Source organism: Podarcis liolepis (assembly GCF_965112155.1).
Source record: "Podarcis liolepis genome assembly, chromosome: 18".
NCBI lineage: Eukaryota > Metazoa > Chordata > Lepidosauria > Squamata > Lacertidae > Podarcis > Podarcis liolepis.
In genome coordinates, this window is record NC_139572.1 from 7,436,496 (window position 1) to 7,453,345 (window position 16,850).

The 16,850-nt window shown below is 46.3% G+C and overlaps 1 protein-coding gene across 4 annotated transcripts in view; it reads left to right on the plus strand.

Moving 5' to 3' along the window:
* Window positions 1-622: 622 nt before the first annotated feature.
* LOC310697245 (scaffold attachment factor B2-like) overlaps window positions 623-16,850 on the plus strand; it is a 39,495-nt gene continuing 23,267 nt past the window's right edge. The window contains exons 1-11 of one of the 4 annotated variants that reach the window (XM_083483680.1): window positions 662-1,013; window positions 4,619-4,706; window positions 6,172-6,236; window positions 6,325-6,597; window positions 8,723-8,785; window positions 9,282-9,309; window positions 10,280-10,796; window positions 11,275-11,321; window positions 13,072-13,172; window positions 15,731-15,880; window positions 16,547-16,650. In XM_083483680.1, the coding sequence (XP_083339806.1) occupies window positions 828-1,013; window positions 4,619-4,706; window positions 6,172-6,236; window positions 6,325-6,597; window positions 8,723-8,785; window positions 9,282-9,309; window positions 10,280-10,796; window positions 11,275-11,321; window positions 13,072-13,172; window positions 15,731-15,880; window positions 16,547-16,650 (1,622 nt within the window). In that variant the 5' untranslated portion in view covers window positions 662-827. Of the gene's footprint in view, window positions 1,014-4,618; window positions 4,707-6,171; window positions 6,237-6,324; window positions 6,598-8,722; window positions 8,786-9,281; window positions 9,310-10,279; window positions 10,797-11,274; window positions 11,322-13,071; window positions 13,173-15,730; window positions 15,881-16,546; window positions 16,651-16,850 lie in introns of all 4 variants that reach the window. The other 3 variants (XR_014520982.1, XM_083483681.1, XM_083483682.1) reach the window with 3 other exon arrangements.

Consider the following 16,850-nt stretch of genomic DNA (forward strand, 5'->3'; position numbering starts at 1 on the left):
CTTGAAAGCCCTCAATGGCCTCAGTCCAGTATATCTGAAGGAGCGTCTCCACCCCCATCGTTCTACCCGGACACTGAGGTCCAGCACGGAGGGCCTTCTGGCGGTTCCCTCGCTGCGAGAAGCCAAGTTACAGGGAACCAAGCAGAGGGCCTTCTCGGTAGTGGCGCCCGCCCTGTGGAACGCCCTCCCACCAGATGTCAAAGAGAACAACAACTACCAGACTTTTAGAAGACATCTGAAGGCAGCCCTGTTTAGGGAAGCTTTTAATGTTTGATGTATTGCAGTATTTTAATATTTTTTTGGAAGCTGCCCAGAGTGGCTGGGGAAACCCAGCCAGATGGGCGGGGTATAAATAAATTATTATTATTATTATTATTATTATTACTACTACTATTACGGCATATTTGGTTGTGGTTGCTTTTGTTGAACTGAGGCTGAGAGAAAAGTGATTTGCCCACCCATGGGGCTTTTCCAGGACAAAATGCTACTGAGAATTCTTGTCCCTTAAATCACCCCCCCACCGCCACTTTCCCGATTACGCATGCGCGCAAAGCTGCACCTTTCCTTCCCGCCTGGGCTCGCTCAACCAATGGCGCATGCGCCAGAGCGGATCGTGCACTCTGAGCATGCGTCGCAGCGGGCGCCCCCTCCTCTGCGCCTGCGCGTAGAGCTGCGGCCGCCATTTTGTGCGTAGCGAGAGGAGGCGCGCGCCGCGCAAACTGCCACTTTAATTTTCATTTTATTTTGTTGCTGTATTTTAAATATTTCTTTCTGAAGGAAAGCAGTTTTTGTTTAAAAAAAGGAGCCGAGGAGGCAAGTTGCTTCCGATGGCGGCGGAGAACCTGGCCGGCGAAGCGGCGGTTCCCCTCAGCGGCGGCAGCGAGTCGGATGTCTCCTTCGGGGCGACGCGTCGCCTGAGCGACCTGCGGGTGATCGACCTGCGGGCCGAGCTGAAGCGGCGCAGCTTGGACAGCAGCGGCATCAAGAGCGTCCTCCTCGAGCGGCTCAGGAAGGTGAAGAAGCGTCGTGGGGGGGGGAGATTAAAAACGCGCCGGCGTGCAAGAGGTTAAATGCATACTGCGCGTGCGCCTCCGGTGGCCTTAGCCCTCCCCTCCCCCTCCCTCCTGTGGATCTGTAGACTCCGAGCAGTTAGACGCCCTTCGGGAGCGCGGTATTCCGAGTCCGCTTAGGTATCGATCTCTGGTTGCCTGTAAAAAGTCGAGTGTTGACACCCCTGCCCCGAAGAGGCTACAGTCTACTGGTATCCGAAGCGCTGTCACGTGGAAGATGACGACAACAACAACAACATATAATAATTATAGTAATTTTATTATTTATACCCCGGCCATCTGGCTGGGTTTCCCCAGCCACTCTGGGCGGCTTACAGCACATAAAAAGTTGTGAAACATTAGCAAGCTTTATAATTGCTATGATTACTATCCTGCTGCTGCTGCTGCTGTTCCTCCTCCAAAATGGAAGGAGCCGGACGGATGGGTTCAAACGAAAAGAAAGGAGGTTCTCTATTGATTTAATAAAATCTCAAACACCGCCTGGTCTCAAACAAACAAAACGGCGACTTCAAAGCTGCTTGCAAAGAGAGAGAAGCATAAAAAAACCCGAAAATTTTTTCACAGCGTACAAAAAGTGAAAAATCTGAATCGGATCAAAATTACCTTAACTAAACTAACTGTTTAGAAGGAACATTTTGGCAATAAGAGCAATTTGACAGTGGGACAAGGGGACCTTGGAAGATGGTGGGCTGCCCCTCCTTGGAGGTTTTTGTCAGGGGTTCTTGAGCTATGTTTGCTGCCTTCCAAAGGTGTTGCACAGGGGTGTTGCCTTTGGGGCCCTTTCCATCTCTTCAGTCTACGAATCTAAAGGAGAGTATGTTAGGGAAGGGGCACATGATTCTAGTTACACGCACTTTGGTGTACAGTGGTGCCTCGCAAGACGAAAAGAATCCGTTCTGTGATTCTCTTCGTCTAGCGGTTTTTTCGTCTTGCGAAGCAAGCCAATTGACGGATTAGCGCTTTTAGCGGCTTATCGGCTTATCGGATCAGCTGATAAGCGGCTTAGTGGCTTAGGAAAACGGGGGGGGGGGGGGAGGAAAAAAACCCAGCAGGAACTCGCAAGACATTGTCGTCTTGCGAAGCAAGCCCATAGGAGATTCGTTTTGCGAAGCACCTCCAAAACGGAAAACTCTTTCGTCTAGCGAGTTTTCCGTCTTGCGAGGCATTCGTCTTGCGGGGCACCACTGTAGTTAAAACAGAGACCAGAAAAGAAGTTCGCAAATCCACAGTTGGACAATTGAGGCCCGGAAAAATCCTATGTGGTGGCAACATAAAAGCAGGGCCTCCCCCCCCCCCCCATTTTGGCTTGCCATTGTAAGAACTGTGGGCTGTGCTCTCACAATATCCTTGATTGCACCTACCAGCTCTGCCCATCGTCCCAAACCCATGATGTGGAAATGTTTCAAGCTTTGTTTCTACAGCTTTTGTGGTCTCTGTTGGTTTTGAAACAGGACATAGTTATGGGCCGCAGTTTGAGCTTAAGATGGCTCATAATGGCAGCAGTATTGCGATGCGAACCTATCGTAAAAAAAGACAAGGCCCTCCCTGCATGGTTTCACTGAAGCTCATGAAATGTTATATTTAATAGTGTGTGTTGTAGCAACGTAAATACACATACATATTTGTGTGTATTTATACATACGCATACATAGAAGGAAAAGTGATAAAAACAGAAGTCAACAGGCAATGAAATGCAGAAAGTATAGTATGTAGAGCTTAGTGCATTTTTTCTGTCCATTTGTGTGTGTGTATAATGCAAAAGTACTGTCTGATAAGTGACAGTTAACACAACAGCAGTAATTTGTGACAGCTAATAATAATAATGATAATAACAATATAATTTTCTTATTTATACCCCACCTACCTTGCTGAGTTTTCCCAGCCACTCTGGGTGGCTCCCGACAGAGGACTAAAAACAGAATAAAACTTCAAATATTTAATACTTCCCTAAACAGGGCTGCCATCAGATGTCTTCTAAAAGTTGGATAGTTGTTTATTTTCTTGCCATCTGACAGGAGGGCGTTCTACAGGGCGGGCGCCACTACTGAAAAGGCCCTCTGCTGGTTTCCTGTAACCTCACTTTTCGCAGGGAGGGAACCGCCAGAAGGCCTTTGGAGCTGGACCTCAGCTGGACCGGGCTGAACGATGGGGATGGAGACGCTCCTTTGGGTATACTGGGCCGAGGCCATTTAGGGCTTTAAAGGTCAGCACTTTGAATTGTGCTTGGAAACGTACTGGGAGCCAATGTAGTCTTTTGGGACCGGTGTTATATGGACTCAATGGCCACTCCTAGTCATCAGTCTTGCTGCCGCATTCTGGATTAGTTGCAGTTTTTTGGGTCACCTTCAAAGGTAGCCCCATGCAGAGCGCATTGCAGTAATCCAAGCAGGAGATAACTAGAGCATGCACCACTCTGGAGAGACAGTCTGCGGGCAGGTAGGGTCTCAGCCAGCGTACCAGATGGAGCTGGTAGACAGCTGCCCTGGACACAGAACTTATCTGCACCTCCATGTACAGCAGTGAGTCCAAAATGACTCCCAGGCTGCGCACCTCATCTTTCAGGGGCACAGTTACCCCATTCAGAACCAGAGAGTCCCCCACACTTGTCCCCCCTCCGTCCCCCCAAAACAGTACTTCTGGCTTGTCAGGATTTAGCCTCAATCTGTTAGCCGCCATTCATCCTCCAACCGCCTCCAGGCACTCACACAGGACCTTCACTGGTCCTGATTTGAAAAAGAGGTAGAGCTGGGTATCATCTGCATACTGATGAATGGACAGCCCAAACCCCCTGATGACCTCTCCCAGCGGCTTCATATAGATGTTAAAAAGCATGGGGGAGAGGACAGGACCCTCATCCCCCAACACCACTTTCTGAACACGGCCCAGGAGGAAGGAGCGGAACCACTGTATAACAGTGCCCCCAACTCCTTCCTCTAGATCACGGGTGTCAAACACAAGGCTCGCGGGCCGAATCCGGCCCGCCAGACTTCGTCATGTGGCCCGTGTAGCCGCCGCCAGCCTTCACCTTTTATTCTCGCTTTTTTTTTTGACACAAGAAAGCCGCCTCTTCAGCGCATGCGCGGCAGCCTACAAGCCAGAGAACGTCTGCCCTCTAGCGGCGCCAGCCGTTCTATACAGGAAACCTCCACTTTACATGCATTCAGGAAACCTCCACTTGTTTTTATATTGAGTGCATGCCATCCTGTGATGTGACAGATCCAACGGCTGCCTGAACCCTTCTCTCCTGTACTGTAAGTCCTACAGATACAACCGGCCCTTTGAGGGTGACCAAACTGCTGATGCGGCCCCCGATGAATTTGAGTTTGACACCCCTGCTCTAGATGGTCCAGAAGGATATCATGGTTGATGGTATCAAAGGCCGCTGAGAAATCCAGCAGAACTAGAAAACAGCTTTCACCTTTGTCGCTAGCCCGCCGGAGATCTAATCATTCCTGCTTCAAAATCTTGCAGTGTCCTGACAAGGGCCATGGGCTTGTCCTGAAGAGTGAGTTGTAAAGTAAATGCTTAACCCTATGTTCTTTTAACAGGCTGTTGAGGAGGAGGGGGGAGACCCTGAAGAGATTCCAGTAGTGACAGAAATAACCCCAAAGAAGACGCCCAAGAGGAACAGCAAAGGTATGCCGGGGAATAGGGGAGGAGTTCTGCTTGCATGTGTAGGGTTAGCTTGCCTATAGCTGTGCCTCCCCCAAAATGCTGAGAAAGAGCATTTGCTTAAGACAGAGTGTCTGGACAAATCACAGAGTTGTGCTCAAGAATTCCTATATCAAGCACTCAGTCACCCTCCCCTTCCCCTTTAGTCTGAAGCAGCATTGAAATATGTTAACTGTTTCATTTGCTGTATGTATTCAATTTATGACCTGCCTAATCTATACCTTCTAGGCAACTTACACCAAAACAAATGAAAATGCCAAACGGCATATTTAACAAAGCGGAAACTAAAAAAAACAAAAAAACCCCAGATTTTTGCAGATACATTGATTTTTCTGGTGGGTTTTTCCTTTTCCTATTGGGGCAATGCATTTATTTAATTATTACTCATTTATGCCATTTAGATATCGCCCTTTAGCCTAAAAGGCTGCTGATTTGGAGCAGGCTGTTCATCATCAACCAGTGGGTCAGGGCCCGCTGCTGTGTTGCGGCCTGATCTAGGCTGGGTGGCAGCAGTAGCAAACTTTGCCGTGCATACGGCAAAGCATTTAGCAATGGATCTCCAAATGGATATTTGGGTCGTAGTGAAAAATGGCAAAGGGTATTGGGGTAGATATTGCATTGACCCATCTTGACAACATTGTGGGCCTTATTTATTTGTGAAATTTATACTCCACTTTTCCTCCAAGGAGCTTGAGGTGGCATACATAAAGGTAAAGGGACCCCTGACCGTTAGGTCCAGTCGTGACCGACTCTGGGGTTGCGGCGCTCATCTCACTTTATTGGCCGAGGGAGCCGGTGTTTGTCCGCAGACAGCTTCCGGGTCATGTGGCCAGCATGATTAAGCTGCTTCTGGCGAACCAGAGCAGCGCATGGAAACGCCGTTTACCTTCCCACCAGAGCGGTACCTATTTATCTACTTGCACTTTGATGTGCTTTTGAACTGCTAGGTTGGCAGGAGCAGGGACCGAGCAACAGGAGCTCACCTGTCACAGGGATTCGAACCGCCGACCTTCTGATCGGCAAGTCCTAGGCTCTGTGGTTTAACCCACAGCACCACCCTCGTCCCTTGGTGGCATACATACTTTACTCCATTTTTATCATCAAAACAAACCTGGCTCAGAGTGAGTGATTGGCTGAAGGCCACCCTGTTTGCTTCGTTGCTGATCGGGAATTTGACCCCTGGTCTCCAAGGTCCCAAGTCCAGCATTTACCTTTACCTTTAACCTAGTCCAGCATTCTTTAATCATTACACTGCCCTGGATTTCTGCTTAGATCCAGAGTTGTTAGTGAGGACTAGGCCTTAGTTTAACCTGATTCTATTTACATTTTTCATTTGCATTGCAGAATGGGCCCTGAATAAAGATTATTCTGTCTGTCTGTCTGTCTGTCTGTATGCATGCATGCATTTTAATAACCCTTATCTTACTAGGGCGTAGACCAGAGGAAGAGGGAGTTGAAGACAACGGGCTTGAGGATGACTCTGGAGATGGGCAGGTACAACTAGCCTTGCAGCTGTACAGTAACAGTTCTTCCTTGGAGTCCCGACAGCAATTATATATGCGGCCTTTTTCTCTTTTCACAGGAGGATATTGAAGCAAGTTTGGATAACTTGCAGGATATTGACATGATGGATATAAATTTGTTAGATGAAGCTGAAATAGATAACGGCAGTGGTGTAGATGACTGTGCTGATAGTAGACTTGGCTCCTCCCCTGAGTCTGATAGTAAAGAAAATGCTGGTGCAGAAAGGAGAGAACTTCCAGAGCAGCTTTCAGGATGTCCTGTAGGTAACATGGAGGCACTTCCACACATGTCAGACATTAAAGAAGAATCGAGAGAAATACCAGTAGCCGTGGTATGCATCTCTTTTAAAAAATACATGCCGTCTGAATAATCGCCACAACTTCCATTAATTTTCTTAAAGTGGAAATAATTTGGGTTGTGTTTTTTTTTTAAATATCCCATTTGATTCTTGCCCCCCCTTGTGTTTGTCCAAAGCTGTTGCAATTTTTTTTTACTAAAACCTATAAGCTTTAAATGCATGCATCATAAACGTTGCAGTAGAAAGATTCCAGAAATAGTTTTTAGTTTTTTTAAAAAAATAGTTATTTTCCCCCCTTCTTTTTCTTTTCACATGCATTTCCATTTGCTCATCTTCCTGTGTGTCTGGAGGCCTTTGCCGAATGCAGCCCAGCTCAAGTTTTGGTTCTGAACAAGCCGTTTGTTGTCCTTAGAAGCAGGACACTTGAATCTATCGAGAATTGATAGCCAGCTTAGCTCCTCTATACTTGTAGTTAACAAAAGAAATCAGGGGTTGTATCCTATGTTTGTTCTACTCCAGAGTAGATCCGGTAAAATGAACGCACATGGCCAGCTTAAATCTTGTTCGTTTAAGTGGGTCTCCTCTTTCCTGAACTTAATCGGATGCAACCCCAGAAGCCCAACGTGTCATTCTGTGCAGATTTAAGCTAGCTTGGGATTTAACCATTGTTAGAAACTGAGATATGGAAGCTCGGAGCTAAATGGCACATGGGCGCAACAACGGAATGTCTAGGCACACTTTTTAATAACAAGAATACAAAGCTGAAAGTGAATGAACAGCAGCTAAAATATTCCATTCATTTTTCACATGGTCTAGTCCTTCCCCTGCCCACCCCCCTAATATTCTTAAGAGGATCTCTTCTCCAGTCTTCAGAGAGTAGCCGGAAGTGGGGAGGCAGAAAAAGGTCCTCCTATCCTTCTACTCTGCAGTTTTAATCTGAAATCTTATGCACAGTACTGCACCCAGAAACTGCTCATGCTAATGAAATTCCCCATCGCAAAATGCGCCTAGAACAATGAGAGTTTCGAGCACTGGATCTAACGCCAGGCCCGCCAACTTCAAAAGGAGTTTGTGAGCGGATTCCAAAGCCAGGTGTTTAGAATTGGGGTGCCAGGGATGATTTCATTTGTGAAGCATCTTAACTTCCCTGAGGTCTTGGGGAAGGGCAAGAGCTAGCTTAGTTCAGGGAGTGCTTGGATTTGGGAGACGCGGGCTTGAATGCTACCTCTGCAAGGGCTTACCTGTGCAAAGGAAACGTGCTGGGGAATCGTTACTTTAGGGTGTATGTGTGCGCATGAAATGCTGAGGCCAGGCCTTAGTATATGTGATCCCCAGTTGAGTTGTGGCAAAACGTGTGCACCTGCCCACACTCTGGAGCACTGGTTTCAAAACTTAAAGGTTTATTAGGGCTTCTCCTTGTATTTCATAACCACCTGGAGGCCAAGCTGAGCTTCTCTTCCCCCCACCAGCCTCACCCTGGGTAGAATAGCGTTGTCTCATGTCCCTTGCAGTTTGGGTTAGCACTGCTAGTGGTTTAGACAAAACCTACCGGGGGTACGTTTAGGTCCTGCTACTTTAGTGCAACACCGTTTAGTTTTTTTTGTGGGTGGAGAGACCAGCGGTCTGCTTCCGTGCTAAGCAACATCCTCTTACTGTGTATATAACAGGTTACTTAGAGAGGAGGTAAAGAGGGAGGAATCTGAAGGCATGATGTGCCCTGGAATATGGGAACTCAGTAAGCTGCCTCATATTGAGTCAGTCTTTTGACTCATCTAGCTCAGAATTGCCTGCACTGACTGGCAGCCGCTCTCTAGAGTGTCCTTGCTCGACTTGGAGTTGCCTGGGATTGAACCTGGAATGCTCTACTGCTCAGCTGTGGCCCTTCCCCATTAAAACCATTAACCATCGCAGCAACATCACTCTCAAAGAACTTGCTGTCATTTTTCATCGTTGTTGTTTTTTTAAATTCCCCCAGTTTCATTTACCACTGTTCTCAAAGAGGTAGAAAATATTATTTAACTACCAGCTGGCTTGGGGGGATGAGGTTGCAACTAAAGGGCAGTTGGAGGGGGTCTCCCTATTTCAAATTCATTATTGGTTTTCAGTGAAGAAACTGTGGTGTTTCAGGAAGTTTGACGCTGTTCTTCACTACTTATAGGTGGAAGGCGAAGAGGCCAGAAACACCTCTGATCTGGTGCCCTCTGATTTTACAGACGTGAAGGTAACTTTTTTCTTTCCTCTCCGTGTGTGTCTAGATCGATAGATGTAGAATAGACGGAGAATAGATATATAGAAAGAAAGAGCCATACATTCTGGTGGCAGCAAATAGGTAGGGTGGGATTCATTCAGCTAAAGAACCATGGTTCATTGGGTTAAAAACAATTGCAGTAGCTCTTTGCCTTTGCTCCTCATCCATCATTGTGGCATTGAGATTATGGGCTGTACCCGAAGCTTGCCTGACTCAGACTAGGCTCCTTGAAGCTGATAGGCAGGACTAACTTGGGTTACATTAATTTAAATGAATCTACATAGTTTCAGACAACTTAGAGATGGGACAAAGCATAGAGATGGTTCACGCTAGCCGCTGAATCACCGCTGGGGAAGGTGTTATGCTGTTGCGGCAGATTTTGCGTCGCGTTGACTTTTCATCTTGCCGTACAATGGAGTTTTGTAACTTTTGCTTGTTTCCACCCTTCCCCTGTTTATTATTTTAATAGGAGCTCGAAGAATTTCCCTTGGAATCAGGTACTGATACTTAAAAACAAAACGAAACACCTTGCTCTCCCTGGCCCTTAACCTTCCACATAGATTTTGCACACAAATCCCTTTAGTTATTCTTTTTAGGTTTTATTCCACTAGTATCTGTCGTTCACTTATTCGTAACTGGCGCAAAGTCCAGATCACACACACACACACCAAAAAAGGGAGAAAAAGCCACAGAGATTGGAAATCTGGTCATATCACCAGATCTGCAACAGCATCCTATTATTAATATGGCCCAAGACCAATCTTTCAAGACAGCGGTTTGCTTTTAAATCCCTTAATTGGGGAGTACACTGAGCTTAATGAGCAATTCCTGTGTGCAGAGCAGATCTTGTGATATTTCCCAGTGCCTTGGTTCTGTAACTTTTGACTAGAGTCAGCAAAGGCAGGGACCCAAATTGCAAAGTGGATTCTTGGAAAGACGGAAGATGGGTCGGTCATGGAAATTCCTATCACTTGCTTTTCTGGACTATGAATGTCTTCTCATTCCCACCTGAAGTTGTTCTTGGTGTTCACGTACGGACTGGTCTCCTTGAAAGAATTTCAGTAGAATAAATAAATAAAATCCGGGAGTTGAACTGTCTGAAAGAGAATCCGTGCAGTCTGTATAAGCATCATGGACTTTCAAAGCTCATTTCTGGGGAGAGAAAAAAATGTGGAAAAACGGAAAGCAGCACAACCGCGTGAAGACAAATGAGGAGCAAGCTGGGAACGCCACACATAAAGGTTTTTCTTCCTTCTCTCTTTTCAGGCGTTGCCTTGATAGCCATGTAAGACTGAAGTTAGTGTTAGGCATTTGAATGTGGTATACACAAGGGTTTTTCCAATCTCTGTGTAGCCTTAGCCGTTCTCTCAGTGTTAAGTCTGGCAGCCATGCCCGTTCCGCATTTGTCTTTGCTGTGTTTCCCTGGTGATTAAACCTTGTGCCATTCTATTCCTGTTAAATCCATAGAAAATGAGAAAATGCTCGACATTTTGGGTGACACTTGTAAATCTGAGCCCCTTAAAGAAGAAGCTCCTGAAGCAGAGCAGGCACAGGAAGAGAATATCTCGTTGCCGGTCAAACAGGAAGCCCAGGAAGAGGAAGACGCACTTGCCACTGCCGTCGCTCAGTCGGACGAAGAGCTTTTAGATACGGACAGCCAGTCAGGCCAGGCTGCGGCCAAGAGCGAGGAGGATGAAGCGAAGCACTTAGTGGTAGCGAAAGGGGAGCCGAGCGAAGAGACAGTAGAGGAAGCTAACCTGGACTCTGACTCTTTAGCGGTAGAGAGCAGGTGTGGTGGAGGAGGAGGAGGAGAAGGAAGTGGTGAGAGTAGCAAAGCAGCCCAAACTCTGGAAGCCAGTAGTGAGGAAACTGCGGAGAAGGACGCAGGTTTCCAGGTGGTTAGCCAAGATGCCGAGAAGATGGAAGCCAAGGCTAATTGTGAGGAAGAGTCCTCTGCCCAAGAGGGTGGTGATCAGAACACGAGGTTTGTTTTTTCTCCGTTTTAGACCAGATGCTCTCTTTTTTTCTTCCCCGTTGGTCGTTTATGAATGCAAATGCGCTGTGAATTCCTCCAAAGGGGCCCTGTTGCAAGGGCCTTAACCTGATGCTAGCTTGTTCCAAATAAAAATCTTTTCCTTTTTTTTTTTTAGTTGTCCTTGCGCACCTTTTTTGTAGAACGTGGTTCGCTATGTTCCCCCCCTCCCCAGCCCATTTCTCATTAAGCATTTATTTTATTTCTCCGTTTTGCAAGTTGACCTTTGTCCACTCTAAGTGGTAGCTCTGTTTCATCACCTCTGACCCTCCTTGTTGAGTTCTTAAAGATACCCCTTAAAAAGGGTTAATTCCTTTCACATTATTTTTCTGGTAGGTATCTGATCATAGCAGACACAGCCTTGCGTGCTCTTTTTCTCATGGCCTCATTCTTGTTGAGTAAAGTTCTTTGTTTCCCCCCCTGTCTTTAGCTCTGATAAGGATGCAGAGGCTAAAAGTGTTTCAAAGGATGAAAAAGGTAAGCTGTAACAACGATTCTTTGCTGTCGTCGTTCATAGTTATCCTCAGATCCTACTTGCAGGTAGCGACCAGAATCCAACTAAGCTCTGAATCGACCCGTTGACATTAACGGATCTAAATGAATTTCCATTAATTTCAGCAGGTCTACTTCCAAGTGTGACCAAGTGGGACACTAAGTTTGTCTGGAAGAGTAATTTGGGTAATATTAAATGGTCTTGAATGTACTGTATTTTTCGCTCTATAACACGCACCCGACCATAACACGCACATAGTTTTTAGAGGAGGAAAACAAGAAAAAAAATACTCTAAACGAAACAGCGGATGTATGATTTTTGTGGTTCATGCTGTGGCCACAGACATGTGGTGAGTTTTGGGTAGCCCAATGCAAAAATCCTGAGGACCCATGTGGATCCATGCTTTGTAACCACGCTTTTGCACCACTGCAGCCCCAGGCAACAGTGGGTGCGTGATTTTTTTGGTGCAAGCTGTAGCTATGGACATGCTATGTGATCTGATGGTGAATTTGGGGTGACCCAGTGCAAAAATCCTGAGGATCCATGTGGATCCGTGCTTTGTAACCATGTTTTAAGTGGGGAGGGAAGGAAAAGCACCCAAGGGACAAGGAACACGCGTGGGGTGGGTGGAGAAGGATGCCTCCAATAATGTAAAAGAGGGGTATAAGGGGAGAAGGCTCCTCTCCTCTCCCGCTTTGCTGTTTCAAAGCGAGCCACGGAGGAGGGAAGGAAGGGGAACCATGGATCTTCTGCTCACGACTGCAGCGGATCCCCCCCACCATCTGTAGGCATTCGCTCCATAACATACACAGACATTTCCCCTTACTTTCTAGGAGGAAAAAAGTGAGTGTTATGGTGCAAAAAATACGGTAATTTCTAACTTGAATTGGCGCTTCTACCAAATGGGTGGAAGATAATGGGACATTCCCCTGCTATATAAAGCTCACTCCCACACACATAGACAGTAAAAATGGAGAAGAAGATTGTTTCTAAAATATAAATGCCTACAAAGTTCTCCAACCCTCTTTGCACGTAGTGGGTAGTATCACTAAGCTGTACATGGAATAGACACATTGAAAGCTAGCCATATCCGTGGGTCTTCTGCACGTATGACATGATACACTGAAATTAAGGGGGGTGTCAAATTTGCCTAAACCAGCAGTGTGATTTAAGGCCCTGCTGTGAGCTTGATTTGGGCCCCCAACAAAAAAAAAAGATTTTGAGAAAAGTGACCTCAAAAAGTGAACTTGATGAAAAACAATGGCATTCTCCCCCCCCAACCAAACGAAATAAGGCATCTTTGGCATTGTCCTTAGTCATTCCTGTGATGCTTCGTTATGCTCGTCATCTTTCTAGCCCTTCTTGTCTACTCCATAAGTCTTCAGGTGATGCTCGTCCAACGTTCTTAGCTATAGTTGCTTCTGTCCAAACAAGCACTTTTTAACATTTTCAGCCCCTGTGGAGAGAAACACATTAAAACACCACATGGGTTTGAAAAAATTGGTTTTGGACTACAACTCCCATCGGCTGCATGGACATATATTGGCGCCGATGGAAGTCATAGTTCAAGCACATCTTGATATAGTATTGTTGAAGTTAGATCAGAATCCCTCATGAGCTCTCAGGTGGGCCGGAACCAAAGAAAACTTCCAAGCCTGTCTGCTTCTGCGATGCTGTCTTCCTTTCTGGATGTAGCTATTTACCATTTCTCTCCTCTCCCCCCTTCCAACTTAGGTCGGGCTGGTGGTAGTTCTGGCAGAAATCTGTGGGTTAGTGGTCTTTCCTCTTCCACCAGAGCTACAGATCTGAAGAACCTATTTAGCAAATATGGAAAGGTAAGCATTTTCCAGAAACAAACAAGGCTGAAAGTAATAATAATAATAATAATAATAATAATAATAATAATAATAATAATAATAATTATTATTATTATTATTATTATTATTATTATTATTTATTCATTTATACCCCGCCCATCTGGCTGGGCTTCCCCAGCCACTCTGGGCGGCTTCCAAAAGAATATTAAAATTCTATAATACATCAAACATTAAAAGCTTCCCGAAACAGGGCTGCCTTCAGATGTCTTCTAAAAGCCTGTTAGTTGTTTTTCTCTTTGACATCTGGTGGGAGGGTGTTCCACAGGGAAGGCGCCACTACCGAGAAGGCCCTCTGCCTGGTTCCCTGTAACTTGGCTTCTCGCAGTGAGGGAACTGCCAGAAGGCCCTCGGTGCTGGACCTCAGTGTCCGGGCTGAACGATGGGGGTGGAGACGCTCCTTCAGTATTGAGCTCGTCAGTCTTTTATTCAAGTTGTCCTTTTGTACATGCCAGGGTGAGCGTCTTTCGTCTTCCCTCCCTTCCACTGCCCCTACCCTTCTTGGATTTAACCCATATCACTAAAAACCAACCCAAATAAATAGCTCTGGAACATAAACAGGCTGGGCTTCCTTCAGGCTGGAAACTGCAACTAGTTTTGAAGAAACCCTTCTAAGCTGAACACACCTATTCGCTTTGTAACGGGTTTTCATTCACTTTGCATCTGCAAATGATCAATCTGTCAAGTGTATGTCAGCAGTAAACAAACACTGGCGTCAGTGAAGTTAGCTCCTTCTTCCAAGAAACCAAAACAGCACAAGTCTATCAGTGTATTATTCATGCATCAATTATATTGATGATCACATTGGCTACATTACATTGATTTCCTGCAAAGTGGTGGGGCGAGACTTGCATTACCCCCCCCCCCTGCAGCACACCTGCACTCTTTCATTCAAATGTAAATGTGAAGAAAATTGTAATTTGTCTCTTAATGATGTCTGACTTAATCATGAAACATTTTGCCAGAAATATTAGGTGCTGAATGGCACCCCAAACTGTTTCTGCAATACATTGTCTTTAGTGTTGTATACAGTAATAATACAGTGGTGGCCCGCAGGACGAATGCCTCGCAAGACGGAAAACTTGCTAGACGAAAGGGTTTTCCGTTTTGGAGGTGCTTCGCAAAACGAATCTCCTATGGGCTTGCTTTGCAAGACGACAATGTCTTGTGAGTTCCTGCTGGTTTTTTTCCCCTTTCCCCCCCTTTTTCTAAGCCGCTAAGCCGCTTATCAGCTGATCCGATCAGCAGATAAGCCGCTAAAAGCCTCTTAATAGCGCTAATAGCGCTAATCCTTCAATGGGCTTGCTTCGCAAGACGAAAAAAACCGCTAGACGAAGAGAATCACAGAACGGATTCTTTTCGTCTTGCGAGGCACCACTGTACAGTGGAACCTTGGTTCTCGAATGTCTCCATTGACAGACAATTCGGAACCCGAATGCCGAAAACCGTTTGAACCGAGGGACGTTTCTCCATTTTATCAATGGATTTTGCCGGCCGCCCTTTGATCTTCGGTTTTTGAAGGTTTCAGAAGTCGAATGATCTTCTGGAATGGATTACGTTTGAAAACTGAGGTTCCACTGTATGAGACATTTAGGAACTAACCCCCTAAACAGGGAGCACTGTTGACAGGCAAAGAAAGGGGGGGGATTGGGAAACTCCAGCTTCTTGAAATTATGGTTTATTCGAGGCCCCAGCCCTATGGTAAGTTTAGGAGGCATTAATCCAGTTGCTGGCAGCTGGCAGAAACTTGCTTCTACTATTGCAGTGCAGTGGTAACTTGGGTTACAAACACCTTGGGTTACAAACACTTTGGGTTTCAAACTCCACTAACCAGAAGTAGTACCTCGGGTTAAGAACTTTACCTCAGGATGAGAACAGAAATTGTGTGCTGGCAGCAGCGGGAGGCCCCATTAGCTAAAGTGGTACCTCAGGTTAAGAACGATTTTAGGTTAGGAGCGGACCTCCTGAACGAATTAAGTTCGTAACTGTACAGTGGTACCTCGGGTTAAGTACTTAATTCGTTCCGGAGGTCCGTACTTAACTTGAAAATGTTCTTAACCTGAAGCACCACTTTAGCTAATGGGGCCTCCTGCTGCTGCTACGCCCCTGCTGCACGATTTCTGTTCTCAACCTGAAGCACTATTTCTGGGTTAGCGGAGTATGTAACCTGAAGCATATGTAACCTGAAGCGTATGTAACCTGAGGTACCACTGTACCTTGGTACTCAAACGACTTGGCTCCCGAACAAATCAGCTCCCGAACACTGCAAACCTGGAAGTGAGTGTTCTGGGTTTGTGAACGCTTTTCGGAAGCCGAACGTCCGGCGCGGCTTCTGCGGCTTCCAATTGAGTACGGGAAGCTCCTGCAGCCAATCGGAAGCCGCGCCTTGGTTTTCGAACCATTTCGGGAGTTGAATGGACTCCTGGAACGGATCCCCCCCCTTTCTTGGTAATTTTGCTTCCTCCGGCATTGCTGTGCCAGAGTTGCCCATGTCCCTTTGCTCCCTGTCTCCCTGGCAGGTGGTGGGTGCAAAAGTGGTGACCAATGCCCGCAGTCCCGGTGCTCGCTGTTACGGCTTTGTCACCATGTCTTCATCCGAGGAAGCGACTAAATGCATCAACCATCTGCATCGGACAGAACTGCATGGGAAAATGATTTCCGTTGAAAAAGTGAGTTCTTTTTGCTACCCACGAGAAATGTGACCGAAAACAGCCCACTCCTTCATGGTAAACTTTACCCTGAAACGTACGCACAGGTGCCATGGTGAGAATGCTTGTTATTCACAAATTCAGTTATCTGAACGTAAAGAATTATGTCCAAACCTCACAATTCAGGTATCTGAACAGCCAGGGTTTGCCCACTTCCTTACCTGTTTGTGTTTTGTTGGTCACTGGCAGCTATTTTGGGGCAGAAATCATTTAGGGAGAGGAGATTGGACAAATCAGGGAGCAAGAGAAATCAGGCAAATTATTTTTCCTTTGTTTCTCTCTTTTTGGTTTGCTTGCAGCCATTTCAGGAAGGAACCATGGGGGGAGGGGAAAGAAATTGAGCAAATCACAAATTATAAATGTTCCCATAGAGAATAATGGAAATCACCAGCTCATTATGCGAATGCTTGCCTTATGAACGATTTTCTGGGAACGCATTGTGTTCGGAAAGCGGGAACCACGTGCACCACCTTCAGGGGTGGGTGGGGAGAAGCATTTGAAAATTTCTTCCCCCCCCCCCCTATTTTGCAAGTGGTTCATCCCAGGAACAGCATCTTATTGTGCGATCCTACTGACTCGTGTACACGCAAGCCCCGGCCCTAAGCAATTTCCTCAATATCATTCCAGGCCAAAAATGAACCTGCCGGGAAAAAAGCATCATCAGACAAGAAAGAAACAGAAGCCAAGAAGGAGAAGGACAGGCGTCACTCAACCGATTCCAAATCGGAAAAGTAAAGCAGGAGTTTTAATAATCCCCTGTGTGTCGGGCTTTGAAGCCGTTTCGTGACAAAGCATGAATGAGCAGAGCAAATGGAGGCAGGAACGCTTCTGAATGCCAGTTGCTGGAAACCACAGGAGGGGAGAGTGTTCTTTTTGTTTGGGATACTGGGGCCCGGTGCTATACCAGCTGCAGTGGCTCCAGTGGAGTACA